We start from the raw sequence: 13,337 nt of genomic DNA on the forward strand, positions 1-13,337 counted from the left end.
TGCAGATCTGTGTCACTACTTTTCTGTCGTCAATAGCGTCAATGATGGCAATAGCATCACAACCTGAGAGCAACCCTCTTATCATATGAGGCTAATAGTTACCAACCTTGATGATGGCTTGTTGTGCCCTTTTATTGCTTGATACGATAAAAATAAGCACATGCGCTGTAACATCATTATTAAACTCTTCATAAGCATGACCACCTTGCTTTGTCAGCAATGTGAGATATGAAATGGAACATTCTCCATCATTTATGATCTCCCCTTTGGAATGCACGTGCACTCAACAATAGCATCAGCAGCGTAAGTTACGACTCTACCCGATCCACATTTTCCTTCACGAAAAGTATGCTCGATTTTCCCTTTGTTCAAAAACTCTTCACGTGACCTTGGATCATCTCGTAAAGCTACAACTTCTACGACCTGGCCTATCCTTTCTCTGCATACTTTTATCTAAATGTCCCTTTTTACTTGATAGCTGCATCCAATCGTGTTCAAAGAGAATGGTCCATGAGTACTGCAGCTATATCGCTGGGACCAACCGGATGCATCATGCAAGTGTGAGCACGCAATCCCGATTTGGGATGCACGGCGGGTCCAATTTCATCGCTTCAACCCCTTGTTCTTTCTCTTTTCTTCTTCACTTGTGTTCTTTCTGTTCAACCAGATTGATTCGACAATGAGTGCAGAGGAGCCAGGGTTACGACATCGCTTCCATGGCAACAACAACAACAATGACCAAACTCAATCCACGAGATCGTCGTCGACATCCTCCAGCGATCCCAGTATCAACAATGGCGACATGACTCGACCATCGTATGGAAAGACGCCTACAGGAAAAGGTGCATAATGTTTATCCATGTTTTTCCTTCATCGTTCAATGTAGCTAACATTGATTTTCCCACGGTACAACAATAGTCTTCCAAGTGCCTATGACACGTGACATGGTGAATACGTTGTTTGATCCACGACAAGGCAAAAGTGTCTTTGACATGGTGACATTGGGTGTCATGGCCGTCGAGATCCTATTCTTTTTTTCATTGTCACATCAAGCCAAACGCATCTTCTTCGTCTTTGTCTTTTTCTTTTGGCGCTTGGCGTACAATGTCGGGTTGGGCATCTTACTCAAGTATCAGAGCGACACTCGTGGACTGGTTCTTTTCGCCAAGAAACACAAGATCTTTGAAGAGAATGCACATCCTAAATTGTATCAGTGGTTAAAGCATCAATTGTCAATCAAGATGGGAGACGACTATGATTTCACGGTAAGCCTTTCCCTAAAGAAGATGGCTGGTGCAACTGTTACACGAATACTCAAATGACATTTATGCAGACAGCTCCACTTGAGTACAACACTTGGCTACTTTTTCGACAATTGGTGGACCTTATCCTGATGAATGATTTCGTATCTTACTTGTGCTTTGCATTGTCGTGGTTCAATACGTCGTCACAGTCGACGATGTTTCTGGGTGATGCTATGCGCTGGTGCGGTGGGCTATTCTTGATCGTATTCAACATATGGGTCAAGATTGATGCACAGCGCGTGGTCAAGGATTATGCATGGTGTAAGTGTTCTTGTTGGAAGGATTTGAATGGATCATTTACATTATCGTTATATAGATTGGGGCGACTTTTTCTTTCTCATTGAGCAATCACTCACGTTTGATGGTGTGTTTGAGATGGCACCTCATCCCATGTATTCGGTTGGCTATATTGGTTATTATGGTGTCTCCTTGTTGAGTGCGAGCTACACAGTCTTATTTGTCAGCATTGCAGCCCACGCTATGCAATTTGCCTTTTTGGCATGGGTAGAAACTCCACGTAAGTTTGATCACCATGTAGTATACGATGAAACTGATAAAGGGGTTACTGTTTAGACATTGAAAAGACCTACAATCCTCCGGTTACACCAAAAAGAATGCCATCTCATACCCTCTCCACCATTGTGTCCTATGAAGACTTGGATCAAGTCAACCAAACATTGGATCAAAATGCGAGCCGAGACTTTTACTCCTATTATTTTCGACGAGATCTCATTGTATTCAAAAACTTTGATCTCTTCCGATCCACGGACTTGGCATCAGGAGCACTCATGGTCTATGCGCTTGTCACACCAATCATTGTACGAGGAACCAAGGGCGTCTGGTTTGCAGTGGCACAAGCTGTATTTTGGCGCATTTTTCATTCGTATGGACTTGGCACCTTGCTTCATGCTCAATCGACCAACAAGTACTTCACACGGCATTTTGTAAAGTGGGGAGGTGGCGTTCAACAAGCCTTTCAGAATTGGAAGAGCATTTACAACCTCTCCTTATCAATGACCTATATCACTTTCTTTGCTGCATGTTGCAAGATGTACTCACTGCCTGTTGATTGGACATATGGCACAACCTTATTACAACATACGCTTGGCTTCGCCTTTATTGCTTTACATGTTTGGACAGCAATGTCAATCTACGAAGTTCTCGGTGACTATGGATGGTAATTCACATCACTCTTTGATCCTCATGATGGATGATAGTATGCTAACTTTTATCTATGCCAGGTTCTACGGCGACTTTTTCTTGGAGGATCATCATCAATCACTCTTGTACCATGGCATTTATCGATACCTGAATAATCCTGAAAAGATTGTTGGACATGCGGCATTTTGGGGAATGACTCTTATCGCCAGCAGTTGGACCATCTTTGCTCTTGCACTCTTTTCTCAAATCTCCAATTTCTGGTTTCTGAATTATGTGGAAGCTCCTCACATGCGCAAGTTGTACGGTGATCAGATTCGCAAAGAAGCCGGTTTCACCAAGACACTAAAGTCGGCAGCTGCACTTGCCTTGCCACGCGCATTCCCTGACAAGTTGCAACAAGAAGTGAGCAAATTGGTTCATGACACGGGAGAGCTACGATCAGCGGTAGATGCAACGAAGAATGCAGAACGTGCTTTTAAGGAGTTGCTTGAAAAAGTGGAACGTACAGCAGAAGAGACAGCTGGAGCTGTGGGTGGCATGTTGACGGATGCAGGTATGTGAATTATACAATACATAGTTTGCATGTTGTTAATTCGTTTTATGGTACGTAAATAGCGCTTCCTAAACTTCATGACATTGTACAAGAAGCAATGCATTTACTCGAATCATCACGCACGCGATTGATCCATCCCTTGATCACTCACGACACGGATATGAATGCTCTGAATGGATATTCGGTTATCATATTGCCAGCAGCACACTCTCATGATACGAATGATGCCAACAAGTTCTATCTTGGTCAATCGATTCGTGTCCATTGGAAGGCACCCAGCACCCACAGCACGCATGATTGGATTGGAATCTACAAGATCACAGATAACAGGCACACGCATATCAGCAATGTGAGTTCACAAGGCCGATGGCAATGGATAATGGAGCCACATGAAGAAGGGGATATTGGAAATGAGGGGACTCTCGTATTTCAAGGAATGAAGCTACCATGGCATACTGGCACCTACGAATTGCGATACCACCACAACGGCAAACACACCGTGATGGCACGTAGTGGACCATTTGACATCATTGTGCCACCTGCACCTTGTTTGAACGATAAGGATATGGTTGAACGCACCTTGCTTCGCTTAATTCAAAATGTGCTTGCTCACGACCCTCAACAAATGCCTGTGACACCTGTGGATGAAGCGATTGGAATGACCGAAGCGGAAGCCGAGAACATTGCATATGCCATTAAGCTCATGTTTGGTATTGAGTTTGCAAGGGAGATTGTGTTGGCCGATAAAAGCGTGGCGCGATTATACAAACGTTTATATCATGCACACCAAGCGCTGGCTCCATTTTCAACAGTGACCGATTCCAAAGTACCAGCTTTACTTGATCCTCTTTCACCTGAAACATCACCACAGCCATCGCCTATCAAACCAAAAGCAAGCACTATTTCCAAAGTTGAAAGCGATCCGGTTTTGTAAAGGAGATACACATAATATACATCCCATGATGAATAAAAGCAGCTACAAATCAGGGTTGTTATTATCGGGATACGTGGTGAATGGATGTATAGTCGTAAACGGGAGGGAAAACATGGCACACTACCCAACGCCCAAGAGCGTATTACTGTAAGCGTGATGCTATATGAAAGATGGTCTTTGTTCATTGTGAAGTAGCTTGCACTTATACAGCCAAAGATGCAGAGGGACCTCGTTTTTGTGTAACTCGGCTCATTATGCATGACTGGAAGGGTCAACTTATGGTACGTTATATACTAGCTCATCATTGGCAGCTAATAATCACTTCCTCCTATTCACCTTTGTTGACCAATCCAATGCATACAAACGATTGTCCTGCTCCAGCTCAGCATGCCCATCCTTCAACTTTCTTGATCCGATGGGATTTGACTGAGTTACGCTCAAACACAAAACATCATCCAATTTCACAAAAATCATTTTGCAAAGTTATTTGTAAACTGCCAGGTGATAACCCATTCCTCCCAATCACCCTTGTTTCCCAAACCAATGCATGTGAACGACTCCTCTGCTCCAGTCCATCATCTTCATCATCTAACTTTCTTGATTCGAGAGGGTTTGACTGACATCAGTGCACCCTATTTCATCCTTAGAAACTCAGATTGGGCTTGCTGCATGACGCGTGTGTAGCCTTCCCCTTTCTTTGTGTTTTATCACCGCCCACAATCAATCAACTCAACATGACCACAATGCCATGTCCAATGCACTCGTCTCTCCTGCAAATGGTCTCCCATTCAAAAGGTATCGCTGTAAATGGCGTTGTTGGGAACAAAGGAAACGCTCATTAACAACTTTACCAATGGCAACATGTCAGCATACAAGGCGTTATTCTCTCCTTTGGAAGCAGGAAGGCCACCTGCCACTTGCAATGACAACATACTCAGGTATGTCAATCTTAGTCGTTGTATGATCGATTCTAATCACATTCATCATAGGAGGAATCCAAGTTGCAAGGCATGACATCTCATCATTGAAGTGATCACTGCACGTATACGCGACGCGCACAGTTTCCTGGTGACAATGGTTCAAGAACTCAAGGTGCTCAAAGGATTCGGTTCTACCACATCCGAGCGATGCCAATGATGCCCACATTCAAGAACATCCAATTTATTAATGCATCGTGTATCATCACTCTTGCCTCGTTGTAAGTACCCTCACATACATCCACCTTGTTTATCGCAGATATTGATTTATCATGGGCAATCAATCACACCAAGGCTCTTTGTGACCACAAAAATACCCACGCGCCCACCATGCAGATATAAACAAGGAGGTTGTCGCCCATCGTTCTACTCCCACACATCTCTTTCTCGCTCCCGTCATATCATTCTATGATCACTGTCATCTTCAAGGCCCGATCCAATGTGAGTACCAATGATGGATAGGCCCTTTATGAGTGATCCATGTACTAAAATTTGTGATGATCATCTTTAGCGTTCATTCTTTCCCGCTTTCATTGTCATTGCTTTCATTGTGATTTTCGGTTCTTTTATTAAGGTAAGGTCTAATCATCTCGCTTGGCGCGAAGCTTATACTCATATATAATACATTGATGAAGCGATGTATCCCTTCTGAGACTGAAATCGACAAGAACACCTGCTCCACAAGCAATGAACACCACGACTTATGCACCTGCTCCTCTTTGGTACTAGAAGGCGGACACATTGTTTGGCGGATCAACTTTGGAGGACAAGGTTGAAGATGGAATTGGATCAAGCTGAGGAACGTGGTGGTCCATGATATTGCCATGAAAAAGGTCCTCTACATACTCTATGTACAAACAATTGGTCAACTTTCAGACATGGTGGATGCATGTCCCAGACGCCAACCTCATCAAGAAAGCAATGTGCAGCCTCTGTGAAGATGTGTTTCTCCTTCACAGAAACACTTCGATGCCCTCGTTTGCAGCAACTCTTTATCAGCGTTTCAAGTCATCGAAAGCGAGAGATTCATGATCATGATGGCGTTGGATTACGAGTACTACATATTGGTGGGAGCGAATCAGGAAGACAACAACATAAGTTATCAGTGGACACCATGATTCAATTTACTATACAACATGCTGAAACGCTTGAAACGTTTGAAACGACTTACCAAGAAGGGCCTTTTACCATCGTCCCATGATACAACGCAGATGGGCGAGGAAGTTGCGACATATGCATTGTTCCTACGACGTGCATGGAAGTTTCAATGCCTTTATGGGTTGATATCCTTCAACAAAAATGGTCCCAATCAATGGCAATTCGATCACGGAGAACTGGGGTCTATTTACATTCAAGATACTGGCCCTAGAAACGGGGAATGGGAAGCGCATCAAGCTATGGACAAGGCAATCATGTCAACTGGTATGGGTTTGCTGCGTGTACCCAATGACACCATAACCGATCAGTGGCTCTACGATGGTGCTGTCACGAGAAGATATGTTGTGCGACATGTATCCACCTTGCCATTACGACGTGGTCCTTTTGTGGTGGCCAGCTGCGTTGTTGATGAGGACGATGATCGTTGTGGTACACGCAACAAGGACCGAGCGCATCCAACAACCTGGCCCTCAAGGATATCCTGCAGGATACATTCATCCTAGAACGAGGAGACATACCCACGCACCACAAGGTGGAAGAGCATGTGAATTCAGCAACGATATGGCTACCAATTTTTGGCAACTTCCATTAGCAGTGGAGCGGTACATGTGATTGAACTTCATGAAGAATCCCCAAGAGCATCGAAACGAAAACCCCACATTATGGGCTGTTGATGAACCACTTTGATACATCAAGTAACAAGGCGTATAATATGAATAAATGCAATAAAATGCTGATGAGATTGCAGTTTGATGAATGTAGAAGTGTTGCGTTTGTATGGATGTTACCAGAAGTGGTGTGGTATATTTTATCATACATGCATTACTGTCACATCAGCGGGCTTCATGCATGTCCATTGTTCGTCTTGAATGAGCGCTCCGCTCCACGCATTTTTCAACCTCTTCCTCAACCTCTATCCCTCCCCCTCCCCTATTCAATCCAGAAAGCAACCAAGAGATCCACATGTTGACCATATGAGCTGATAGTATGATACCCCACTTATTACGTTGAATCCAAATTTCATTCAATAAAAATCGAAGAATAACATATGGTAGCGTGAATGTTCGAGTAAAACGGTAGTAGAGGAATCGAATATGATACGGATGAATTACATAGAGTCGAGAGGGATAACTATATCATTGTACTCTTCTTGGTTGCTGCCATCATAAACAATCTTCATCCATAATCCCAAAACAGCGGCTGCGTGCATTGACTTGAGCGTTCCAATGTCTCCCATGGCTGTAAAACACCTCTCGTCAATCCAATCCAATCCACCATCATCCTCAGCTGTATCCATGTAACATGACCCTTCCTTCTTGCTGAAGACGTGCCAAGTAACCAAAGCAACATTCCAAGACTCCCCATCACTGCACTTGATTGCATTCATCCATCATGGGTATGCTTTCTTTTCCATCCGGCTATTGATCAATCCCTTTCTTGGTCATCATTTTCTATGGCAGCTCAACCAGGTGAAGATTGCTTGCATTGCGGCGTACTTGATGGCTGACATGGTTTCATCCAAACTAGACATCATGCTCTGAATGGGTCAAGGGAACTCAACGTGTTGTGTATACCCAATTCCTTCCATCCCATAAACCAAACCAATATTCATATCCATATCCATATCCATAAGAAGTTGTATGTATTGAACCAAGTTGCTACGCGTAAATAAAGCTGCTTCTACATACAATGGCTATCCGCTGTTCATGTAAAAAAGGCTGTGAGGCGAGTTGCTGCAAGTAAAGAACGCCTGTTTGAGACGATGGAGTAAAGGCATTGCTAATGGCAATTGCTGGAATGAATGCTGTTACGATTGGTCGTGGTATAGGAGCGTGCAAGAGCGTGTGTTGTAGAAGAGTGACAAGAAGGCTGTGTACACGCCATGGACTTGCCATTCAGTCAAAGAGAAACGGAACAAGGCAATTGTAGGATTGACATTGATGGGCTGAAGCAGAACGAATTGGTTGGTTGTACTTGAATGGGGAAGCAGTTGCGAATGGGGAGGTCGTCGATGTAGGAGACAAAGAAGCGAGTAGCGGAAGAGAATGGTCGTCGTTACAACATTTACTGGATCTGGTTTTGCTAGCATCTGGAGCTTACTTGAATCCTTCTAGTCATAAGCGTCCTAGTCAAATGTTTTATTAGAACCTAGTCCAGCCAACTATCTGAACCCTACATAATCATAAGACTTGAGTCATCCAAATTCAAAATTCCTCCCTGACCAATAATTGATACTTGATAATCTACATTTTCATGTAGCTTTTTATATACTTGAGATGAGTGCTATGGAAAGTGGTCGAAGATTCTAGTTGAAGTATTTACTAGAGCTTAGTTACATCCAACTATGTAGAGCTCAAGTTACTCATAAGACTTGATCACCACCCATCCTCCGACCAATGATTGATCACCCATCCTTCAACTCTAAATTGCACAACATTGACCTCCCATAACCCCACATTGCTTTTACCATCAGAATCTATGTTTAATCCGCTGCATCACGGTCCAATTTTCATCCCAATTGGACCACTTTTTTGATTTTCACAAAAGGAAGCTATTGGATACTTCATGTAACTTCCGAAACAAAGAAAACCAATCTAGTCACAATACTTACTAGAGCCTAGTTACATCCAACTATGTAGAGATCAAGTTACTCATAAGACTTGATCACCACCCATCCTCCGACCAATAATTGATCATTCATCCTTCAACTTCAATTGCACAACATTAATTCCATATCCATACATTGTTTTTACCATCATAATCTACGTTTAATCCGCTGTATCATGGTACTTTCATCCCAATTGGACTACTTTTTTGTTTTTCGCAAAAGGAAAGCTCTTGGATACTTCATGTAACTTCCGAAACAAAGAAAACCAATCTGTCACAATACTTACTAGAGCCTATTACATCCAACTATGTAGAGCTCAAGCTATAAGACTTGATCACCACCCATCCTCCGACCAATAATTGATCATTCATCCTTCATCCTTAAATTACACAACATTGACCTCCCATATCCATACATTGCTTTTACCATCATAATCTACATTTAATCCGCTGCATCATGGTGCAATTTTCATCCCAATTGGACTACTTTTTTGTTTTTCGCAAAAGGAAGCTCTTGGATACTTCATGTAACTTCCGAAACAAAGAAAACCAATCCAGTCACAATACTTACTAGAGCCTAGTTACATCCAACTATGTAGAGCTCAAGTTACTCTTAAGACTTGATCATCCATCCTCCTTTCATTCCTTCAACTCTAAATTACACAACATTGACCTCCCATATCCATACATTGCTTTTACCATCATAATCTACATTTAATCCGCTGCATCATGGTCCAATTTTCATCCCAATTGGACTACCTTTTTGATTTTCACAAAAGGAAGCTCTTGGATACTTCATGTAACTTCCGAAACAAAGAAAACCAAAGGTTCCATAGCACAAATGGCAGTGCATCCGACTCCAGATCGGAAGGTTGGGCGTTCGAGTCGCTCTGGGGCCAACCCTTTTTATGCTCTGGACAAGTTTTATTTATGGGTGGGCTAGGATTTGGGTCTTGTGGGATGTATTTTTTGGTGGTGTGAGGGTTGTTAAGTGGTTAGTAGAGAAAGGGACGCGGAATCACATAGCCATCAAAGGTAAGCCTTGAGAAAAGGACCCTTACAACAATCGATCAAGATGATTAATGGCAAGAAAGATGAAATGCAATACAATGTGACTATCGGTAGTAGGGTTATAATATAACCAAATCGAATGTCAATGGTAAAAGCAGTGCCTGAAATGAAATGATTGCCTGCATAAAAGATCATCTTGACTCCTGAAATATACCTCAAGTAGTTGACAAGAAAGAACAATGTGATAGTGAGCATCGCATACACACATACATCGATCATTGAATCAATTTCCGCCAAAGAATCATCATCATCATGACCATTTCAGGTACACGAAAAGTCGGAATAGAAGCAACATGGATGCATTCTTATCTTTTAACCTAGTGATCCAAAGGGCGTCAATATATATGATGGTTACCCCTTGCTGGTATTTTTATTCTTCTATTGATATTATTATCCCTAGTCTAAAACAGAAAGCCATCATCATCAAGATAATGGTATTATCGCTCAACGACCCATGATGATATGTATAGCATTGTTGAAATCGGGATTGATCAATGTCTCCTTTTTACTTTTCTCTCAGCTATGAACATGATCGTACTTGTACCATTGTGACGATATTGATATCAGCACACGCTCATTAACAGGCGACATTTCTGGATCGAAGCAAGCACACATTTCCTCCGTCTCCCGAATTTGATGGATGATCATACCCCTCCACACATGTCTCTTTCTCCTGTTCAATAAGGGATGACAAGAGAAAAAGGGACAATGATGAGATTTCTAACCTTCCTATGGCCTGAAACGGTAGCCATTTCTAGTCCCTTTTGTCAAAAGCATACTAGGGGTATACGGTTACACACGCGTGTGCACGCAGGCTCCTCTTTACTTCTCCCATTTTATTATTACATTGGATCTCTCTTTTATTTGTGTGCTCTTTTCTCTTTTATATACCTTATTCACCACGAACCTTTTTCGCACACCATGGCCGTCTCATCTACGATATATCAGAGATGCCGATCTGTGCTGGATGGGTTGGCAGCCGTACCAGGTTGTGCTTCATTTGGTATTCAACGTCTATCAGAAACCAATATCAGTGATGGATCCAAAGCCGAGATGAACGATGATTACATTCCACGACCATTCTACCACTTGTGGAAGCTCTGTAGAGATGGCGCAATCCTCAATCATCTTTGCAATCTTCTCGAACCACAACATGCAATTGACGTACAATCATGCAAAAAACACAAAAAGCCCGTGTATCGATTCATCATCGTTTGCCAAAATCATCTCAACCTTAGAGAAGATGAGCTTTTTACGGTGTCGGAAATGTATAAGGATAACACCAATACCTTTGTCAAGGTTCGTTTGATCCACCACCATCATATAAAAAGACGCACCCTATTCCCTTGATCACCCCTTGCTTCTACTTGGCAAGCCAACATGCACACACTAATGCACAGACCGCCTCTTTACATTACTATACATATAATAATAGGTTGTCAATACTTTGAACAAGCTGCTGATCCTTTTGAATGAACGAGGAATACTCACCTCGGAGTATCCTCCACCCACCAAAGAACGCCCAACCCCGTCATCGTTGCGGGATAAGGTCGTTTTTGAGCTGCTTGATACAGAACGTAAATATGTTCATGATCTTGAAACGATGCAGGTAAACCCGTTTTCCCTTTTTCGGGAGATCCCCTTTCGTGATCTCATGTTTACTAATTATCATACAAACATGCACCAACATTCTAGAATTATGCAAAGGAGCTTGGTAGTATCTTATCACTGAATACAGTGCACCACATATTTAGTAATCTCAGCGCCCTTGTTGATTTCCAATTACGGTTCCTATTGTACGCCGAGTATCATGCCGAGTTTCCAAATCAAAGCAGCTTTGGGCAGTGCATTGTAAATCTTGAAGACGCCTTTTCTGTATACGAGCCTTATTGTGCAAACCTACAACATGCACTGGATCTCGTTATCCAATGGACTCCTCAAATGACCAGCACTAGTATTGAGCCCACGTATGAATTGCCATCATTCCTCATCAAGCCTGTACAACGTGTGTGCAAATATCCACTCTTGATGGAGCAACTCATCAAAAATACACCAGAGGATTGGCCCCACTATAAGGATCTTGAGCAAGCTATGGAAGCTATTCAACGAGTGGCTTTCAAGGTCAATGAGACAAGGCGTACGCAAGAAAACAAACAACGTGTCAAGGAGCTCAAAGAACGTGTATCGGATTGGCGTGGGGTGACCGATGTCGATAAACAATGTGGTGCCTTGTTGCTGCATGATCGTGTATACATTCATCAATCAAACAACATACCCCGACAAGTGGCAGCACATTTATTTGAAAAGACAATCGTGCTATGCGTCGAGTCGACAAAAAAGACAAAGAAGAAAAAGGATGGCATGCTGGACATGCTAGGACTTATAGGCTTTGGAGGTATTGTGCAGGTGATTGATAGCAACGAACTTGGTAAGTTTCAAGTCATCAGGTTGCTATGGAGACATCATATTCATGCATGCTATGTTACACCAGGGAAACCGTTATCATTGCAAATCTTTTTTTCTTCCGTCAAAGATGGTCAATTCGATCTCGAAACGTTCACCATGGAGTTTCTAAACGATGAACGACTTGCTCAGTGGGAAACAGCAATTAAAAAACAGGCACAAAAGGCGGCAAAGAAACGACCCTTGACTCGATTGGTGATTGGATCATCGCCTGCCACACCAATTCCTCAGCAGCAACAGCATCTTGCATATCAGCAACAACAACAACACCCACCAACGCAGGAATATGATCATGAATTATTGTCGCCCACCTTTGTGTCATATGCATCAATGAATAGGCTTCCTATACGAGGACCTTATTATGAGCAGTTTGGTGACATGCTGAGTGAGGAATCGCATTATTCTTCTTCCATGGCAACCTATCACCATGGCAACGACACACTTCCATCACCTCCATCACCTTCATATTCGACATCCCGATTACACGCGCATCAATTGCCACCTTCACCACCTCAAACAGGTTGCGATCCAGCTGCATCACCATCTATGGCGAGACATCATCACTATTATCATCATCATCATCCAGGACCACTTTCACCCATGCCAACAACCCCAACTCCTTTTAATCGGCAAGAGAGTACATATGATGGTTTTAATGGTGGTATCCGTAATAGGTCACAAAGCAGCCCTAATCTTCATTTTCATGCACAACCACAACAACAATACCAAAATAATAGCACTGCACCCAAAGCAGTACGCACCAGTTCCACAGTCAGGGTGAAGCTCCATTATAGTCGTAATGGTACCTTTGTCTTTTATGCGCCACGAAACATCAATCTTCATGATCTACGTGTGTTGGCCGAACGCAAAACCCGTGTCAACAATCTTGGCGGTGACTATCTCAAGTTTCGTGACGAGGATGGTGATCTCGTTACCATCAATAGCGATGAGGACATTGCCTTGGCCTTTGACTCGGCACCTAGTGATGATGCTGCTGTCCATCTTTATATTTCCTACTCTTCATAATTGAAGCATCATGTGCATGTCTTGAAAGCGTGCATACATGCAAAATTGTATATATTTAATGATCAATGCAGAAAACAAAGAAT

At 42.7% G+C, this 13,337-nt stretch overlaps 3 protein-coding genes and 1 non-coding gene across 4 annotated transcripts; all 4 read left to right on the top strand.

Moving 5' to 3' along the window:
- Nucleotides 1–679: 679 nt before the first annotated feature.
- Nucleotides 680–3,952, top strand: O0I10_008908 (uncharacterized protein; the record flags this gene model as incomplete). The annotated part of the gene is made up of 7 exons (XM_058488909.1): nucleotides 680–842; nucleotides 919–1,265; nucleotides 1,334–1,565; nucleotides 1,621–1,821; nucleotides 1,878–2,481; nucleotides 2,546–3,018; nucleotides 3,081–3,952. 7 exons carry the CDS (start codon nucleotides 680–682, stop codon nucleotides 3,950–3,952), a joined length of 2,892 nt encoding a protein of 963 aa, XP_058340329.1.
- A 2,374-nt stretch (nucleotides 3,953–6,326) lies between these two features.
- O0I10_008909 (uncharacterized protein) lies at nucleotides 6,327–6,774 on the top strand (the record flags this gene model as incomplete). Its single annotated transcript, XM_058488910.1, has 2 exons — nucleotides 6,327–6,516; nucleotides 6,725–6,774. 2 exons carry the CDS (start codon nucleotides 6,327–6,329, stop codon nucleotides 6,772–6,774), a joined length of 240 nt encoding a protein of 79 aa, XP_058340330.1.
- A 2,746-nt stretch (nucleotides 6,775–9,520) lies between these two features.
- Nucleotides 9,521–9,593, top strand: O0I10_008910. Its single transcript has one exon. It is a non-coding gene; the product is annotated as a tRNA-Trp (tRNA).
- A 1,093-nt stretch (nucleotides 9,594–10,686) lies between these two features.
- On the top strand, nucleotides 10,687–13,254 carry O0I10_008911 (uncharacterized protein; the record flags this gene model as incomplete). The annotated part of the gene is made up of 4 exons (XM_058488911.1): nucleotides 10,687–11,064; nucleotides 11,201–11,374; nucleotides 11,461–12,193; nucleotides 12,257–13,254. The coding sequence occupies 4 exons, from the start codon at nucleotides 10,687–10,689 to the stop codon at nucleotides 13,252–13,254; spliced, it is 2,283 nt and encodes a 760-aa protein (XP_058340331.1).
- Between the last annotated feature and the right edge of the window lie 83 nt (nucleotides 13,255–13,337).

This window comes from Lichtheimia ornata (assembly GCF_029851405.1).
Source record: "Lichtheimia ornata isolate CBS 291.66 chromosome Unknown scaffold00049, whole genome shotgun sequence".
Lineage (NCBI taxonomy): Eukaryota > Fungi > Mucoromycota > Mucoromycetes > Mucorales > Lichtheimiaceae > Lichtheimia > Lichtheimia ornata.